Source organism: Lithobates pipiens, unplaced genomic scaffold (genome assembly GCF_037356315.1).
Source record: "Lithobates pipiens isolate NorthernLeopardFrog02 unplaced genomic scaffold, aLitPip1_a1.2 Scaffold_23, whole genome shotgun sequence".
Taxonomy (NCBI): domain Eukaryota; kingdom Metazoa; phylum Chordata; class Amphibia; order Anura; family Ranidae; genus Lithobates; species Lithobates pipiens.
Genome location: NW_027507785.1, coordinates 214575306 through 214594201, shown reverse-complemented (window position 1 = coordinate 214594201; position 18896 = coordinate 214575306). Strand labels below are relative to the sequence as shown.

The 18896-nt window shown below is 44.3% G+C and overlaps 1 protein-coding gene across 1 annotated transcript in view; it reads left to right on the top strand.

Annotated features, from left to right (window-relative positions):
• TRMT13 (tRNA methyltransferase 13) overlaps positions 1-18896 on the top strand; it is a 44955-nt gene that overhangs the window by 14550 nt on the left and 11509 nt on the right. Inside the window, exons 2-5 of the mRNA XM_077452834.1 lie at positions 2171-2214; positions 6999-7065; positions 10228-10287; positions 17035-17104. Coding sequence (XP_077308960.1) covers positions 2171-2214; positions 6999-7065; positions 10228-10287; positions 17035-17104 — 241 coding nt within the window. The remainder of the gene's footprint in view (positions 1-2170; positions 2215-6998; positions 7066-10227; positions 10288-17034; positions 17105-18896) is intronic.

Here is an 18896-nt window from a genome sequence, read left to right as displayed (position 1 = left end):
GCCTGTAAAAGAGCTATAAGAAGGCGCGGTGGCCCGGCAGAAGAACCGAAGAGGGGGACAAGACACCCGAAGTCGGAAGAAGATGTCGTCGCCGCCTTCTGTTCTTCTCTTCTCTTCAGATGTTGACTCGTCGCTCCCTCCGCTCACAATGATGAGGACCGTGCACGCAGCGACTTATATGGGGACATCATCCGGTGATGTCCCCATATAAGTCGCCGCACGTCGCGTCGGAGCCATTGTGAGCGGAGGGAGCGACGAGTCAACATCTGAAGAGAAGAACAGAAGGCGGCGACAACAGCGGCGACAGAAGACTGGGCCACCTCCTGTAAAAGAGCTATAAGAAGGCGCGGTGGCCCGGCAGAAGAACCGAAGAGGGGGACAAGACCCCCGAAGTCGGAAGAAGAGGCCTGCAGCGAGGAAGAAAGCTAGTAAAAGAGCTAGCAGAAGATAGCGGAGTCCGGCGAGAAGACCCCCGAAGACGGAAGACCCCCGGAGCTGTGCAATAAACTATTTTTACCCTGTGTTGTGTTTTTTTGTACTTTTTTTCACAGGTGAATGGGTAGGGGTACATTGTACCCCATACTCATTCACATAGGGTGGGGGGACGGTATCCAGGGGCCCCCTTATTAAAGGGGGCTCCCGGATTCCGATAAGCCCCCCGCCCGCAGACCCCGACAACCAACGGTCAGGGTTGTCGGGAAGAGGCCCTTGTCCTCATCAACATGGGGACAAGATGCTTTGGGGTGGGGGGGCCGTGCGGCCCCCCCTTCCCCAAGGCGCCCCCCATGTTGAGGGCACGTGGCCTGGTACGGCTCAGGAGGGGGGGCTCGCTCGTCCCCCCCCTTTCCTGGCCAGCCGGGTAGCGTGCTCAGACAAGGGTCTGATGTGGACCTAGGGGGACCCCCACGCCGATTTTTTTCGGCGTTGGGGTTCCCCTTTAAGTCCATACCAGGTGGCAGGGTCAGCGACGTCTCCTTCGCTGGCCCCGCCTACCTGGAGACCCGCTCAAAATTAGCAGACTTTTCTCCGGGCGGGAAAAGTCCGTTCATTTCAAAAGTACAGCGGACTGGCATACGCACGGTCGGATTGTCCGCCGAAATGCAAGTCCGGCGGGAAGATTGGAGTGCAAAACTACTTTCTAAGTCCGCCGTACTTTCGGGTAAAAAAAGTCTGCCGGAGGCTACACACGGGGGGATTGTCCGGCGGACTTGAGTTTGCTGGACTTTTCCACCCGATTGTTTGATCGTGTGTACGCGGCATTACACTGACAGTCTGCAGGAGCCCTGCGTTACACCTAGTTCTGCTGATCAATCCTTTACAGTCTTCTAATAAAAAAATAAACGCACACAAGATGTGCATTTATTTTTTATTTTTTTTAAAGGTGACCTTATCCTTTAAATCCATTAAAGTATATTATAGATGAACAAATTGGAATCCTAAATAAATATCCACGGCAGGAAGGATGTGTTTTGTTTTCTTTTTCCTCCTCTAGCGTGATTATTCAATTATTTTATGTTGAATGTTTACTTTTGAAAATTAGACAATAAAGTGTAGGTAAACCCTAACGATGCACTTATTTTATATTCTCTGTTTTGTTAAATATTAAAGGTGTATATATGTTGAAGGCATTTTTTTATACCTGTTCTACATGTTCAAAAAAATACTTGTTGGCTCTACTAGAAATCCAGCGAGCCCTTAAAGTTTAATCAGAAAATTAAAGAGGAAGTAAACCCTGATGGGTTTTACTTCCTCTTTATTCCCCTGAGAAGTAAAAGCATACTAGCCCATTATGTGCCATTTACCTGCAAACCAAGCCCGCGCTGTCCCCGCTGGAGGAAGCATCTATCTTCACTTCCTTCTGGGGCTGCTGACTCCGGCTTCGTGGCTGGCTGGAGTCACGTGCTGCACTTCCGCCCATGCGATCGTGTCCTTTCTATAGTACGTATGCGCTGTTGACGTCGACACAAGCAAATATGGTCAATATCCCCTAAACCGCGCAGGTTTAGGAGATATTTAGAGTACCTACAGGTAAGCCTTATAGTAATTTGGTAGACATCTGCCCATCTATGGCATGTCTAATTTAGTGCGGCAGTCCTCCCCATATTTGAACAATCAATACCTGGGAGGATCTGAAAACAATGATCTGTAAATCATTTTGGTTTTATTGCAGGAAACAAACAGGAGAAGGATTCCTTGTCCTCTGGACCCCAAACAGTGAGTCTTCTTTTATTATCTGTATAATGCTGGTCTAAACAGCAAAAGTAGCTGAGGGTTATAAAGTTACAACTAAAGCCCAGTCACCTATAAACTACCCAAATTAGTACAGCTGCAGTGTCTTGAAAAAGTATTAATATGTCTTGAAATTTTCCACATTTTGCCATGTTACAACCAAAAACATAAATGTATTTTATTGGGATTTTTATGTGATACACCAGTGGTGTCCAAACTGCGGCCAGACTGCGGCCAAACTGCGGCCAGGGGCCAGCAGGTGCGGTCCTTTGCTTGCCTTTATCTGGCTCTTAAGGCAGTGTTCCCCTCACTGATACAAGACACTATTCCTCCCACTGATACCAATGATGGGGCATTATTCTTCCTACAAGCACCAATGATGGGACACTATTCCTCCCACTGACCCCAACAATGGGGTACTATTCCTCCTACTGACCCTGATTGGGGATTTTTCCTTCCACTGACACCAGCCCCTCCTAAAGTCAGAAGGACCATAAACTGGCCCTTTTTTTGAAAGTTTGGAGACCCCTGTGATAGACCAATACAAAGTGACACATAATTGTAAAGTGGAAGGAAAATTATAAATGTTTTTACAAATAAATATCTGAAAAGTGTGGCGTGCATTTGCTTTCAGCCCCTTTACTCTGATACCCCTAACTAAAATCTAGTGGAACCAATTGCCTTCAGAAGTCACCTATGTTGTTCTGTGAAGCCCTCAGAGGTTTGTTAGAGAACTTTAGTGAGCAAACAGCACCATGAAGGCCAAGGAACACACTAGAAGGTCAGGGTTAACATTTTGGGGAAGTTTAAAGCTTTTTAGGTTATAAGTTATAAAAAAATATCCTAAGCACTGAACATCTCACGGAGCACTGATCAATCCATCATCCGAAAAATGGAATGAGTATGGCACAAGTGCAAAGCTACCAAGACATGGTCATTCACCTAAACTGACAGTTATCCGTACACTCCACAGATCTGGCCTTTATGGACCGAACTCATGATATTTCCTCCCCCAGGTGCCACTTCCCCTGATTTCTCTGTCAATATCAATGGCTCAATTATCAACTTGCCCCCCACACCAAGGTCCTAGGTGTAATCCTGGACATCCTATGGCTATCCAAAATGTGCAGCCTCCAAGATGCGCCCCTTCCTAACTAATGTCACCACAAAGCTTGTAATCCACTACCTGATCATCTTTCACCTCAACTACTGCAACTCCCTCCTCATTGGCTTACCTCTAAATAGGCTATCCCCAATTCACTCCATCATGAACGCTGCTGCCAGGCTCATCCACCTCACAAACTGCTCAGCGTCTGCTATACCCCTCCGCCAACCTCTCCATTGGCTGCCACTCACCAACAAATTAAATTCAAGATACTAACACTAACTTACAAACCCATCCACAACCTGGTCCCCAGCTACATAACTAACCTAGTCTCAAAATACCAACCTAATTGTTTTCTTTGCTCCTCCTGCTCTCTAACTCTGTCAGGAAAGGTTCCATCCACTGGTAATATCTATCATTTGGCGTGCAGTACTGAGGTCCACCAGCAGGTGTCTCCTGGCAGTTTGGAACTGTCAGAAGAGCTTTTCCTTGCTGGGTGTTATGTCATCTTTGGGCCGCAGTACTGGTGTCCACCAGCGGATGGATCCTGGCAGTGTGGAGCAGACAGCACCTCCTGCGATCAGGTGTCACCTGAGGCTAAATGCAGGCGTGCATATAAATACCCGGCAAGTATTCACATGTTTGCTCTGTCCTTCCTGTTACCTTGCAGTCCTGCCCTGCAGCCTGGTCCGTTTGCACCTTCCTCCATCTGCTGATTCCCTGTGTATGACCCTGGCCTGCCTTACATTTGTGATTCTGGTATTGCCCTTGTTTATATACTGATCCCCTGTGATTGACCCTGGCCTGGCTACATTTAAGATTGCGGTAAAAATTCCAATAAAACACAGTTTTTGGTTGTAACATGACAAAATGTGGAAAATTTCAATGAGGGGAGGAATACTTTTCCAAGGCAGTGTATGTTTGTATGAATACATCAGTAAATGTATTTCATTACCTGCAAGCGATTGATATCAGCCTATTGCAGACCTCAGACTGGAAAAGGAGGAAACAACATAAGGAGCCAGTCAGCTATACTACAGTGCCATGAGCATGTTGATAGAAGTAGGGCTCATTAGTCTGTTCCTTCTGCTTAAAGGCTGGGGTAGAGACATGACCTGTAAAGCACCGTACACACGAGCGGACTTTTCAACATCCAAAGTCCGTCAGACTGAGTCCGTCAGACTATCCGATCGTGTGTGGGCTGCAACGGACTTTAGCTTCGCAAAAGTCTGACGGACTTTAGAAATGAAGCATGCTTCAAATTTTCCCGACGGAACTCCGCCGGACCCGGTCCCCTTCGAAAAATCCGCTCGTGTGTATGCTACTCCGACGGACTAAAACCGACGCTAGGGCAGCTATTGGCTACTGGCTATGAACTTCCTTATTCGAATCCAGTCGTACGTCATCACGTTCGACTCCGTCGGAGTTTGGTGTGATGGTGTGTGTCCAAGTCCGTTCGGTCGAAAAGTCCGCCAGAACTCCGCCAGAACTCCGTCGGAACTCCGGCGGAACTCCTTTGGAGGTCTGTCGGACATAAGTCCTCTCGTGTGTACGGGGCTTTAGTGTTTCAAGGGAAAATCTAGTCTTCTGGTCTGCCAAACAGGGCTGTGCTATGTGACAGAGCTGTGTAAACACAGGACTGGATTGCCAGAAATACAAATGTATTATTTGTGTTTTCATATGTGTATTTATCTATTTGCATGGAGTTTGGCTTAATAGGTGACTGCAGCTGCCTATTCACCTAGCTATGAGTTCTACTGCATTAAAGCTATTACCCTCAGTTACTTTTTTGTTTTTATAAATTCTATTCTGAGCATATTGCAGGGCTTACTCTTCAACTGGAGCAGTAGGGCTTATTCATGACTTCTATGGATGAACAGAGCTGTAACACTGACCCAGTGAATGTGACTGCAAGAATAGACGCTTGCATGCACAAGGGCTCAATACCATTAATTTTGTGCTTTTGTCTGCCCTCATCCACCAGTAGATCATAATGAGATCCAGGTAGATCAGTGGTTCTCAACTCCTGTCCTCAGGACCAACTAACAGGCCAGATTTTAAGTATTGCCTTGGGGAGATACAGACTAGAAAACTGCAATCACTGAGCAGAAAATGATATCACCTGTGATGTATTTCAGTTATCTTGCAAACACTGAGATAGATAAATAGAGACTGTCCTTTATGTGTGACTGTCTATTTAGTTTCTGATGAAATGCAGAACAATGCTCAGGTCTGCATCATTTAAAAAAGTCATTGGCTGGGTTCTGTCCTGACAAATTCACAATCTGGATGCCTATGTGGCATCAGCAACACCCTTGGTAGATCTTTTTTTTCTAGTCATCTTCCAGGACAGCACACCTGAGATAAGAGAGGCTCCTCCCCACAGGAAACACAATCAATTGACAGCTGTTTTAAGTCTCCACCCTTTCCCCCTGATCCCCAGTTTTTGATTGTTTCTCCCTACACAGCGAAACGTTTTTTGTTTTTTGCTTTTTCTAACCAGATGACCGAGGGTCGGATGGTAACCCTATGAGGCAGGTATAGGCAGGCTTGGGGCTGAAATATATCATGCAGGCTCAGTCCTTCTCACAGGTGGCCCAGAAACTGTATCAGCGATCTGGTCACAGTGGGTTGAACCGCTGCTGTTACACCGCTCAACCATCTCTGTCTCTCAGGCTCCTTCTGTCTTCCTCTTTAAGCTGAGGATGATGGCGCGACCCTGGGAAGGGGAAGTGCTGGAGGAGATGCCGCTGGCTGAAGAGAGAGCCCAAAGAGGCACCGGTTCACTACGGTGGGACAAGTGGTACAGAGGAGCGAGTGTCTGCCTAAACCACCTCAGATAGCAAAGAGGAGGGTAAGGCATTGTCCCGTCCTCCGTGTATATACTGAATGGTGCAGTGCAGGACAACCTAACGTTACAGCTTCTTATGAGGGACAGCGGTGGGGGCTGTGGCAAAGGGGGAGGATGACAACGGTGAGTACTTCCCTTTGTCCTGGGAATTTAGGCAGGGACATCGATGGAACAGACCTGCAGGTCAGCCACATGATCCAGCTGAGATACCTTCATCAAGCATTATGAAGTGGAGGTAAAGGTCACTGCAGAACCGAGTGTTTGCCAAGAAGGTCTTTCAGGCAGTGGTCCCACCCTTAGATAGGCCTGAGATTCTTGCTTATCCTCTCAGGTGTGCCGTCCTGGAAGATTTCTAGAGAAAATTACCAGTAACATTTACTGGTAACTGCTTTTCTAGGACATCTTCCAGGACGGCAGGCCTACTTCCTGCCCATTGGAGGAGAGGAAAAATGTAGAATGCTAGAAGGTGAGTGCCTATGAGGAATGATTTCCCTTATGAACCAGGTTCAGGAGTTACTTCTCTAAAAACTGAGGGGTCAATCAAGGGGAAGAGTGGGGACTTAAAACGGCTGTCAATTGATTGTGTTTCCTGAGGGGAGGAGCCTCTCATCTCTCAGGTGTGCCATCCTGGAAGATTTCCTAGAAAAGCAGTTACCAGTAAGTGTAACTGGTCCTTTTATTTTTTCATTTTTTTTGCTGAGAAAAGAACTATCAACTAAAAGTAACACGGAGGGTGTTGACAGCAACAAACAGTACTGTTCCTGTAATGCCTAAAAAGTATCTTATTTGTTTTTCTTTATTTCTTTCTCATAGCACAGTGTATGAGGACCAGCTGAAAAAACATATTAAGAAATGTAATTCCCGGGAGAAGCCCCAACCGGTAAGATATTACTACTTAAAATATGAAGTTATTATTTTCTATAAAGCCCAGCTGCAGCCAATATTTCCCTTTAGCATTAAATAGAGTAGGGAAGGGTTAGAACTTCTGTTAGGTCCGGCTTTAGGTGCTGTCAGTGTTCCTGTTGAGGATGTTTTTCTGGGGTTCTTTACTGTTTTACAAATGTCACCTAGTTAGGAAGTGAGGGTAAATCTCCCATGATCACAGAGCATTGAAAAATTCTGGCAGTTGATCTAATGGCACATACACATGACCCAAAAATCGTACAAATTAAAGAGATGGTACAATAATCAGATCATTAGTACAAGGCTTGCGAGAGCCAATCATGACAGTTCATCTGATATTATCCCATGGTACAAGCATTTTTTTCATACGATACCAGAGTGTATGATTTTCGTTTAATCAGTACAGTTGTCGTTACAAAATATAATACAATACAAATACAATACATTACATCACATCCAAATTTTTATTCTGTCGTACAAGAATTTTTGTAACTTTAGTAAACTCTTCATTTTCGATATGAGACTAGCATGCAAAAAAAAAAAAAAAAAGGATACTCATTTGTCCGATAATCTCATCGTGTGTACCAGGCATAAGCCTTCCTGACTACTAGGAAATGCGTTTATTGCAGTAGTGTTTCCATTGAGGGATTTCCCTTCACTTCCTTTTTAGCTTTAACTCTGTCAAATAGGAAGTGGCAACATTATCTGACAAGAAGTGAAAAGAAGTCTCCCAACTGGGGACACAGAGAACTGTAAAATAGGATTTTTTAAAACAGCTTACCTGTAAAATCCTTTTCTTTGAAGTACATCAGGGGCCACAGAAGTCCCTCCCTTCTTGGTGTACACGTATATTGCTTTGCTACAAAACTCAGGTGCTCCCAGTAGTGGGAGGGGTTATATAGGGAGTGGACTTTTTAATTTAGGGCGTGCCAGTGTCCATCACCTGAAGGTGGCCTATAACCCACATAGTAACTACTATGGCTCTGTGTCCCCTGATGTACTTAAAAAAGAAAGAAATTTTACAGGTAAGCTGTTTTAAAAAATCCTATTTCTTTGCTAGAAATTTCCTTAGAACCCCCAAACATTATATATATTTTTGTAGCAGAGACTCTGGAGAATACAGTGGCTGCAATATTTTATGTCACACAGTATTTGCGCAGCAGTCTTTCAAGAGTATTTTTTTATGAAAAAATACACTTCACTGAATAAAAAAAAAAATCTAAACACTAAAGTTAGCCCAATTTTTATATATTTTTTTATATGTTAAGAAAGATCATGTTATGTCGAATAAATAGATGCCTAACATGTTATGCTTTAAAATTACATGCACTCGTTGAATGGCAACAAACTACGGTACTTAAGAATCTCCATACTGCTCATCTGTGTGGGTAATCAGCATTTGTATTGCTGTCAGACAAACCTTCCTTCACTCCCAATCACGCTATTACTTAGACATGAAACAACAAACACAAGTGCCATAGTGTACTCTGTTTACATGTTTATTAAAAGCCTCCAAAACAAATCCACTTACAAGATAAAAACTTTAAAACTGCATGTCTCAAATCATCCCATTGGCCTTCATCAGTAGATCTTATGAGAAAGTGAAAGAAGGTTTGTCTGACGGTAATACAAACGCTGATTACTCACACAGAGGAGCAGTCTGGAGACTGTAGGATTACCATTGGAGAGTGAAAGTTGATCCATTGTGATGGACACGGGAAGTGATTTGTCTATGCTTTTACATTCATCTTTGGCACTTTAGCTGGTGGAGGTGTGCACTGGATATTGGTCCTTTTGAGGACAAACACACAAGCATTGACACAGATGAACTGTTTTGTTTTTTTTTCTCTAATTTTTTTAAATTTTTAAATTAAAATATTTTTTTGATTATGAAATGTTTGATATAAATTTTGTACGCACATTATTTAATGAGACACAGCGCTGCACTATTTAGAAAAAAATATTGAATTTACCACTGTGTATACACCCACATGTGTGACTCTGTAGTCACATGGGCTGCTCAGATTTGATAGGGAGGAATTGCTCAGCATAGAAACTCACTGAAAACGAAATATGTGCAGAGTTGCCACCACAGCTGCAAAATCCCTAGCTGAATTGGAGACATGAACGGAAGCTAGAGATAGATGCCTGTATGGGCAAAGCACAGGTGAACTTTAATGCCTAACTTCAGCATATGTTTTTATTAAATAAATAGTCCACCCTGTGTGCCCTTCCCTCATTTAAAAAAATTAAATAAAAATCTCCAAGCAGTACCCACTCTTTCTCACAAGAGGGTGCTGCAGATAGCGGTTCCATGTCATTTTTGCTATGTCATCCTCTGCAGCATTAAGGCCCAACCCACCCCTGATATTAAGGAAAGACCCATGACTTAACATGCTGCCCAGAATGAAAATTACAGTATACTTACCTATTTCTTTATTTTTAATAGGAGAATGAAGGGATACTCCAAGGAAGGTGGGATCTAGAAGAAAGGGGGTGGGGGGAGCTGGAGTTGCGTTTTTTAACACAAGAGCATATGTTCAGGCACATTCATACCACTTCCAGCCATATGTACTTTTCTCTTTGGGAAAGCTCTGAGAACAATTTAAGCTTTCAATCCTGTTGCCATGTTATGCATATGCAAGGTTCTTTGCAGTTCCACAGGGTGTATTCATTGTTCTATATATGGTGATTTTTACCTACTAGTAACAGGCCAGACTTGCACCAGAACCATGCTTAGCTGTGTACAAACAGACCTGAAGCAGTGATGATTGCTGTTCATCTATTCCTGTGGCCTGATAGCTAATCATAAATGGTCTCTTCAAGCAGCTTTTGATATTTAGCCTTTGCAATGGACCCGTGGAAGAAATGCTGCAGGTACCCATGGTGTTAGCTTATCAGAGGAGAAAGCAGTAGCAATCAGACAAGGTTTTCTAACCTGTCCAATGGCTGTTACCCCAAATTGGCCTAAGCTGAGGGTGTGGTTTGCCCTTAAAAATTAAACCATCACTTGATCCAACTGAACTGAGAACTGATCTAGCTATGGCGTTTATTCTTTTTATGTTATAACATCTACATTTATTGCGGCAAGTACTGTTTTTGCTAATAATAATTTCATTTTTGTTTTGTTTTTTCTCAGGTCTTTTATGTGCAAAATATCAATTCAGGTTCTTTGGATATAGACACTTGCGAGGAACAGGTACTTCAAGCATATAACATACAAGCTTTAGAGATGTTTAGTATGTTATTATAATGCCAGGATGTGCACTTTGCTTTCAGCTTTTCTCCTGTTGGACAATAAATTAGCATCATAACACTGATTTATAGTCCATTGGACAAGCAGGGGATACAGGAGCTTCCATAAGTGAAATAGGAAATAATGGTGTGACATTCAAGGCTACAGTGTGGCAGAGTAGTAAGAATCACAAAGCTAAAACATTATTTCAGCAGGTAAAACAATTTACATTAGTGTCCATCAACTGTGTGTTTTGTTATTTGTCTGAAATTGTACTCTAATTGTAGCTGCAATAGCATTTTAGAACTACTGAGGTTGCATGGATGGTCATGAAGTTTTCTCAGTCTGCAGAATTGGAGCTACAATGTTTTTAGCAATACTCCCTCCCTCCCTCCTACTCCAGACTAGATGTAGATACATTTTTAGAGTAAACACGTACTGAAAGAAACATGGAGGCTTTCATGCTAACTCTGGTTTAAAAACCAGGGAGATTTACTAATACTGGAGTTCATGGAATCTGGTTATTATGCACAGCTGAACCAATCAGCTTCTAGGTTTCATTGTCCAAGCTTAATTGAGGTTAAAAGCTGATTAAATATTATTCTCAAGCCGCGTACACACGGGGCGGACTGTCTGGCCAACTTAGTTTCATAGTTTCATAGTTTCATAGTTTGTTAGGTTGAATAAAGACACCAGTCCATCCAGTTCAACCTGAGTGAGTGTCTACAATTGTCCCTATCCCTGGACATTGCACACTCACATCGGTCCCTACCCTCAAGGAGCCCACAATCCAAAGTCCCCATTCATATACTAGGGCCAATTTTGGACAGAAGCCAATTAACCTACCTGCATGTCTTTGGATTGTGGGAGGAAACCGGAGTACCCGGAGGAAACCCACGCAGGCACAGGGAGAACATGCAAACTCCAGGCAGGTAGTGTCATGGTTGGGATTTGAACCAGTGACCTTCTTGCTGCTAGGTGAGAGTGCTAACCACTACACCACTGTGCCGCCCAACAATCCGACGCACAGTCCGTCATACTTTCGAATGAACGGACTTGCCCACAAACGGCACTTTTTGAGCGGACTAATACGGCGTACTAAGTCCGCCATACTATCCGCCCTACTTTTAAAATGAACGGACTCGCCCACACACGCGGAGGAAAGTCCGCTCATTTCGAGCGCGTCTCCAGGTAGGCGGGGCCCGCCAAGGAGACGTCGCTGACCCCGCCGCCTGGAATGGAGTTAAAGGGGAACCCCAACGCCGAAAAAAATCGGCGTGGGGGTCCCCCCCAAGTCCACAACAGACCCTTGTCCGAGCACGCTACCCGGCCGGCCAGGAAAGGGGGGCGAGCGAGCACCCCCCCTCCTGAGCCGTACCAGGCCGCGTGTCCTCAACATGGGGGGGGTGCCTTGGGGAAGGGGGGGCCGCGCGGCCCCCCCACCCCAAAGCACCTTGTCCCCATGTTGATGAGGACAAGGGCCTCTTCCCGACAACCCTGGCCGTTGGTTGTCGGGGTCTGCGAGCGGGGGGCTTATCGGAATCCGGGAGCCCCCTTTAATAAGGGGGCCCCCGGATACCGGCCCCCCACCCTATGTGAATGAGTATGGGGTACAATGTACCCCTACCCATTCACCTGTAAAATAAAAAGTACCAAAAAAAACACAACACACGAGATAAAATACTTTATTGCACAGCTCCAGGGGTCTTCCGTCTTCGGGGGTCTTCTCGCCGGACTCCTCCGCTATCTTCTTGTAGCTCTTTTGCTAGCGGAGGAGTCCGGCTTTCTTCCTCGCCGCCGGCCTCTTCTCCCGACTTCGGGGGTCTTGTCCCCCTCTTCGGTTCTTCTGCCGGGCCACCGCGCCTTCTTATAGCTCTTTTACAGGCGGTGGCCCGGTCTTCTGTCGCCGCCGTCGCCGCCGCCTTCCGTTCTTCTTCTTCTTCTTCTTCTCCAGGAGACGTTGCCTCGACGATCTCTCTGGCCGGAATGCCAGGGACGCACTGCGCGGCCACTTATATAGGGACAATGGGGCGGTGTCACATGGCTTTATGTCACATGGGTTGGTGTCACATGGTGACCCCGCCCCTTACGATGTCATAGTCCCCATGTGACATCAACCCATGTGACCAACCCATGTGACATAAAGCCATGTGACACCGCCCCATTGTCCCTATATAAGTGGCCGCGCAGTGCGTCCCTGGCATTCCGGCCGGAGAGATCGTCGAGGCAACATCTCCTGGAGAAGAAGAAGAAGAACGGAAGGCGGCGGCGTCGGCGGCGACAGAAGACTGAAGAACCGAAGAGGGGGACAAGACCCCCGAAGTCGGGAGAAGAGGCCGGCGGCGAGGAAGAAAGCCGGACTCCTCCGCTAGCAAAAGAGCTACAAGAAGATAGCGGAGGAGTCCGGCGAGAAGACCCCCGAAGACGGAAGACCCCCGGAGCTGTGCAATAAAGTATTTTATCTCGTGTGTTGTGTTTTTTTTGGTACTTTTATTTTACAGGTGAATGGGTAGGGGTACATTATACCCCATACTCATTCACATAGGGTGGGGGGCCGGTATCCGGGGGCCCCCTTATTAAAGGGTGCTCCCGGATTCCGATAAGCCCCCCGCCCGCAGACCCCGACAACCAACGGCCAGGGTTGTCGGGAAGAGGCCCTTGTCCTCATCAACATGGGGACAAGGTGCTTTGGGGTGGGGGGGCCGCGCGGCCCCCCGCCTCCCCAAGACACCCCCCCATGTTGAGGGCACACGGCCTGGTACGGCTCAGGAGGGGGGCGCTCGCTCGCCCCCCTTTCCTGGCCGGCCGGGTAGCGTGCTCGGACAAGGGTCTGTTGTGGACTTGGGGGGGACCCCCACGCCGATTTTTTTTTGGCGTTGGGGTTCCCCTTTAAGTCCATACCAGGCGGCGGGGCCAGCGACGTCTCCTTCGCGAGCCCCGCCTACCTGGATACCCGCTCGAAATGAGCGGACTTTTCTCCGGGCGGGAAAAGTCCACTCATTTCAAAAGTACGGCGGACTGGCACACACACGGGCGGATTGTCCGCCCAAATGCGAGACCGACGGACAGTATTACGGAAATTCCGAAATACTTAGTCCGCCAGACTGCACGCTGAAAAAGTCCGCTGAAGCCCACACACGAGCGGACTGTCCGCTGAAATGTGTTTCGGCGGACTAAGTAGGCCAGACAGTCCGCCCGTGTGTACGCGGCTTCAGTTGCACCAAGTTCTGTGTGCTCCAATTTTATTATAGCCCCATCTTTGTGTCAATAAACTGAAACATGTATGTAGACAAGAACTTCTTTCCTGATCCTCAAGCTTATTCACAGTTAGTGACTCAATGGGGTTGATTTACTAAAACTGGAGAGTGCAAAATCTGTTGCAGCTGTGACTGGTGGCCAGGCAGCTTCTAACTTCAGCTTGTTCAATTGAAATTTGGCAAAAAGAAAAACTGGAAGCCGATTGGTTTCTATGAAGAGCTGCGCCATATTTTGCACTCTCCAGTTTTAGTAATCAACCACAATGCATTGAATGAGTCAGTGTAAAAAGCTAGGCAATTAGCCAATTCAGTATGAGATCAGTAGTAGAAGCCCCTGTATTTTTTCCATGACAGGTTAAAGTATATGTAAACCCTCATCTCATAAAACAAGCCATTCCGTTTACAATAGAAATTAAAGGCAAACCATTTGTGTAAATAACGTTATTAATACTTTTTTCCCTTTATTTTTTTTGTTTATAAGTGGTCACAAACCCTCTGTTCTCAGCTGTGTAAGTAGCTCAGAGAGCTGGGGTAAGTGAAACAGCAGCCCCAGGATCTTCTCAGTGAATGGTTGAAGCGGGGTGGAGCATTTCAGGACAAGTCTGATAATTGTAGGAGAGCAGGCTGAGTTTCCAGCTTAGCTAGAGAACTGAGCATGCTGTGCTCTCATGCCCAGTGTGGTCACTTTTTCATAAAAATGCATGGTGCAGCAGGCACATATCAAGAATATGAAATGTTGGGTTTACATATTAGTATTGTAATGTATACATTTTGTAATATGACAACAAATCTGCTTTGGGAATGTAATACATGATTATTTTTGCATTCACTATTACAATCACAAGCAATAAGTGCCTCCTTCACATTACTGAATAAAGGATAGTAAAGACAAAACTGCACAGCTTTGGATTTACATGCATTTATTTACACATGCTTAACACTCCTAAACACATGGATAGGTATGGGCTCAGACATATTCAGATCGTAGTCCCAACCCACCAAAGCAATCCGCCGGGTAGTCTTCACTGCACACCGCCAATCATAGGCAGTGAGGCATTTCCAGGACTGCAGCTGCACATACACACACTGCCTGTGATTGGCAGTGTGTAGTGATGGCTTCCTGTTGGGACTGGGATCCGAACTTGCCTGGGGCCATCCCTACACACGGACTTGGTGGTGGTATGCAGTGTAATTCAGTTTAAATTCTTTCAGACATGCTATATATGACCAAAAAACGTAACTGAAGTACACGGTTAACCATATCACACCTTGTCCCTCTACCCTGTCCCCCCTCCGGCCACTCCTCCTACCTGGACCACTGGACCTGCTGGGTAATATAGCAATGGCTGCAGTTTCTTCTGTGGAATTTGGAGCTTCTAAACTGTGCTTTGTAAACATGGTTTGGAAGCATGATTCAGTAATGTAGAGTAACATTCATAAAAAGCTCAAAAGTGTGATTTATTTTATTTTTATTTTTTTAATCTCCATATGATGTCAGTTAAAGCAAGATGAAAATAATTTTTTCCCCGTTTCTTTACAGTAAAACTTTTTTTTTTTAACTTAAAATGATCAAAGTAGAAAATAAAATAGAAAATAAAACTATAAAGGTTATACAGGTGCGAGAGGGGAAATGGTAAAAGTAAACCTGTCATAGAAAAATATGGAGGCTGCCATTACTGTTTTTCTTTTGATAAATGCTACTTGACCATTGTTTAGGCTGATCCCCCACTAGTTTTAAAACTTCTTAAGATTCCGACCTAGAATCAGGATGTAGATCAGGGAAGTCAGAGAAATGTCAGATATTGTCTTCATGCTTGTTCTGGGTAGATGATTCAATGTATTGAAGTGAAATGATCAGCATGACCGATAGGAAACTGGCCTTTGTAGCATGAGATTTCAGAAAATGGAGCCCCTACGTTTCTCTTGTGAAAAGTTGACATAAATAAAGCAGCTCTAAATTCAGCGTGCGGGTAAAATAAATCATAGAAGCCAGGTTCTTTGATAGATACTTTGGGGTGTATCTTGCTGCATCTCTCTGCTGGCTGGTAACAAAGACTGTATACAGTGCATATGGTAAATCAGAGATTTGTCAGCAGTGATTAAAATACATTTTAATCAAGCTCTCAAAAGGTGGTAATTATGCTGACACTGCATTGTTTTTTGCTATTTATATATATATATATATAAATATTCTGGATTTGTGCATGTTACTGAATCTCACAGACAAGCTGTTACTTGTTACTGTGCAACTACTCATAAACTAATAAAAAAAAAATATATATATATATATATATATATATATATATATATATATTTTTTTTTTTATTAGTTTATGAGTAGTTGCACAGTAACAAGTAACAGCTTGTCTGTGAGATTCAGTAACATGCACAAATCCAGAATATTGCTGCGCTCCTTGGTATGTTTATAGAAGCATTAAAATGACATCACAGGTATGACAGGAACATTAAAAGGTAATGTGTTTCTTGCTAAATTCAGTGCTTATTCAGATCTCATATACACATACATCACACAAAATATATTTATTGGAGGAGATTTGTGTGGCTTGTTCTGTTCGTAATTTAAGAGATTTTTTGGCGTTTTTTGATTCTTGTGTTAAAGCAAAGAGTGTAGGCTCCCAATTGTGTAATGGGAGTGCTTTTCTAATTGATTTATTAGATAATTGTTTAAAGTGATTGTAAACCTTCCGCTTTTTGTAATAAAAATAACAAACATGCCTATAATTACCTGCTCTGTGCAATGGTTTTGCACAGAGCAGCCCTGATCCTATTCTTCTGGGGTCCCCTGCCTGCACTCCAAGCCTCTTTTTCATAGGATACCCCCACGGAAAGCTGCTTTCCATGGTTGCACCTGTGCGTGCTAGCTCCCGAGTCCCGCTGCTGCGTCCATTCATACAGACAGTGGGACTCGGCCCCGCCCCCTGCTTCTGTGTCACAGCTTTTAAATTGACAGCAGCAGGAGCCAATGGCTCCCGCTGCTATCAATCTATCCAATGAGGAAAGTGACAGTGGCTGGAACTGCTGCACTCATGCACATCACTGGATTGGATCGGGTCGGCTAAGAAAAAGAGGGGGAGCACAGAAGGTATTGCACCTTAATGCATATAATGCATTAGGGTGAAAAACTTTGAGACTCTTCGACCACTTTAATTGCCAAACCATGCTTATGAGTGTATGTGTATGTGATGTATTTGTATATGAGGTTTGAGTAAGCGCAAAATGCATTCTCTTTTAATGTTCCTCTCATAAGTGTGATGAAATTTTAATGCTTCAATTAAGATACCAAGGAGTGCACGTTACTGAATCTCACAGTGACTGCACAGCTCGTCTGTGAGATTCAGTAACATGCACTCTAGGTTCCAGTTCAAGACATGTGAGAGTCTGTCACTCTTCAACCCACATATAATGCGTTTATATTATTTCTATGGTCCTTTTAGGTAAGCCTCAGTTCCTTGTCGAAAGAAGAACTGCAAAAACTTACAGAAATATTACTAAGGGTCACCAGTGGTAAGTGAGCAGTCACAGTTTGAATTACTAAAAGTGGACCTCCAGTCAAAGTGAAGGGAATTTGCACCTTTGTTTGTTGTTATAATAGGTGCCTACTCCTGTTCTGGTGACAGCCGTAAATGTTTGAATTTCCTCCTATTCTCTGTAGCATTCTGAGTGGTCACCGGGATAGATAGGGTGGATCTCTTTGTTTTGAGTCACAGACAGTGACAAGTTTTTTTTCACCACGCTATCCAGAGCTCCAAATTTTTTTTTTTTTTTATCCAGAGTTCTCCTTTAATTGACCTTGCTAATATTTCTCTGTGAGTTGATTACTTTTACAGCTGCTTCTTCCTACAGCATTTAGGGCCAGTTCACACCATAGAAACACAGTCTGGATACTTTTCTGCATGCATGTTTTTGATGCGTTCCAGTGCTTTTTTTGGTGCATTTTTTCCTAAAATTAAATAGGGACATGTGTGTTCCAGTGTGTTTGATGCGTTTTACAGCGTTCCAGTACAGTCCAGTGCAGGAAAAATGCAGCATGTTCTACTTTTTTTCTGGAGCTGGAACGTACTGGAACTGCAAGCACTGGTGTGAACTATTCCATTGACAACCGTATAACCTACTGCGTTTTTGATGCAGAAAAAAAGCACTGAACTTCATGTGGTGTGAACTGGCCCTTAGGATTGTCATTCATGCTTCAGGCACTGTAACATAAAAAAATTGTAGCATTTAGGAGGTGATGTAAAATGGGCAATAATACCCAGGCTTACATGATCATTCTGTTTACTAACCTTATGTATTAAGGTTAATGATTCATAGGTCTCATGTGGCCCTATGTGAGGGATTTCTATCTATCGTGCATCACGGGACACAAAGCAGCTATAGTAATTGCTATCTGGGTTATACGCCGCCTATAGGACACTGACACACCCAAAAGACAGGATGTCCCCCCTCTATATAACCCTTCCTATACAGGAAGTACCTCCGTTTTTTTTTCGCCAGTGTCTGTCTGTAAGGTTGAACCCAGTCTCTGAAGGTCTATTATAACAAAGCTTGCCGTGATGGATAAAGATTGGACTCCTGTTATATTCAGAGTCCTGTAACAGGAATGGTAAGTCTGCATTTGTTTGCAGTTTATCTTTAAAAAGAGAGTTCTGAATGTCTGTTCTCCCATTAGCCACTGAGAGCAGTGTGCTGTTTAATCATGCTATGTACTCTTACTCATGTGGGCTGCTGTTTCTCCTCCAGCCACTAGAGGGCTCAGTATGGCCTATTATTATATAGGCAGGAAGGGCGGCCATGCCATGTGGCAACAGGTTCAGTAGGCCTTTGGAGACATAACAGCAGCCCATGGATACTAACAAAGTGTGTACTTACTATGGGAGAATTGTGTGACAGACAGGCCATGATTATATGCTGCATATTTACTGCTTATCCTGGGGTACTGTACAGCTGTAAGTTGATACATCCCTTGATGGTTAGCAGTTCACTTTAAAGTGTTGTTGACTGATCTTTAGGCAGGTGCAGCGTAGTATACATGCTTGCAAACTTGTTGCTTAAATGCATTTTTAAATATACACGTTTGGAAAAACATGAGCATGGGTGCATTTTAAGGAGTTGCTGAAACACACGGTTGCTGAAGATACACATTTTTACATATTCGCATAAATATACATGTATGTATAAAGATACATGATCATGGTTGCACAAAGATGCATATTATACATGTTTGCATAAATATACATGATTGTGGTTGCACAGAATGCATGGTTGCACAAGGATGCATGGTTATTCATGATTGCATAAA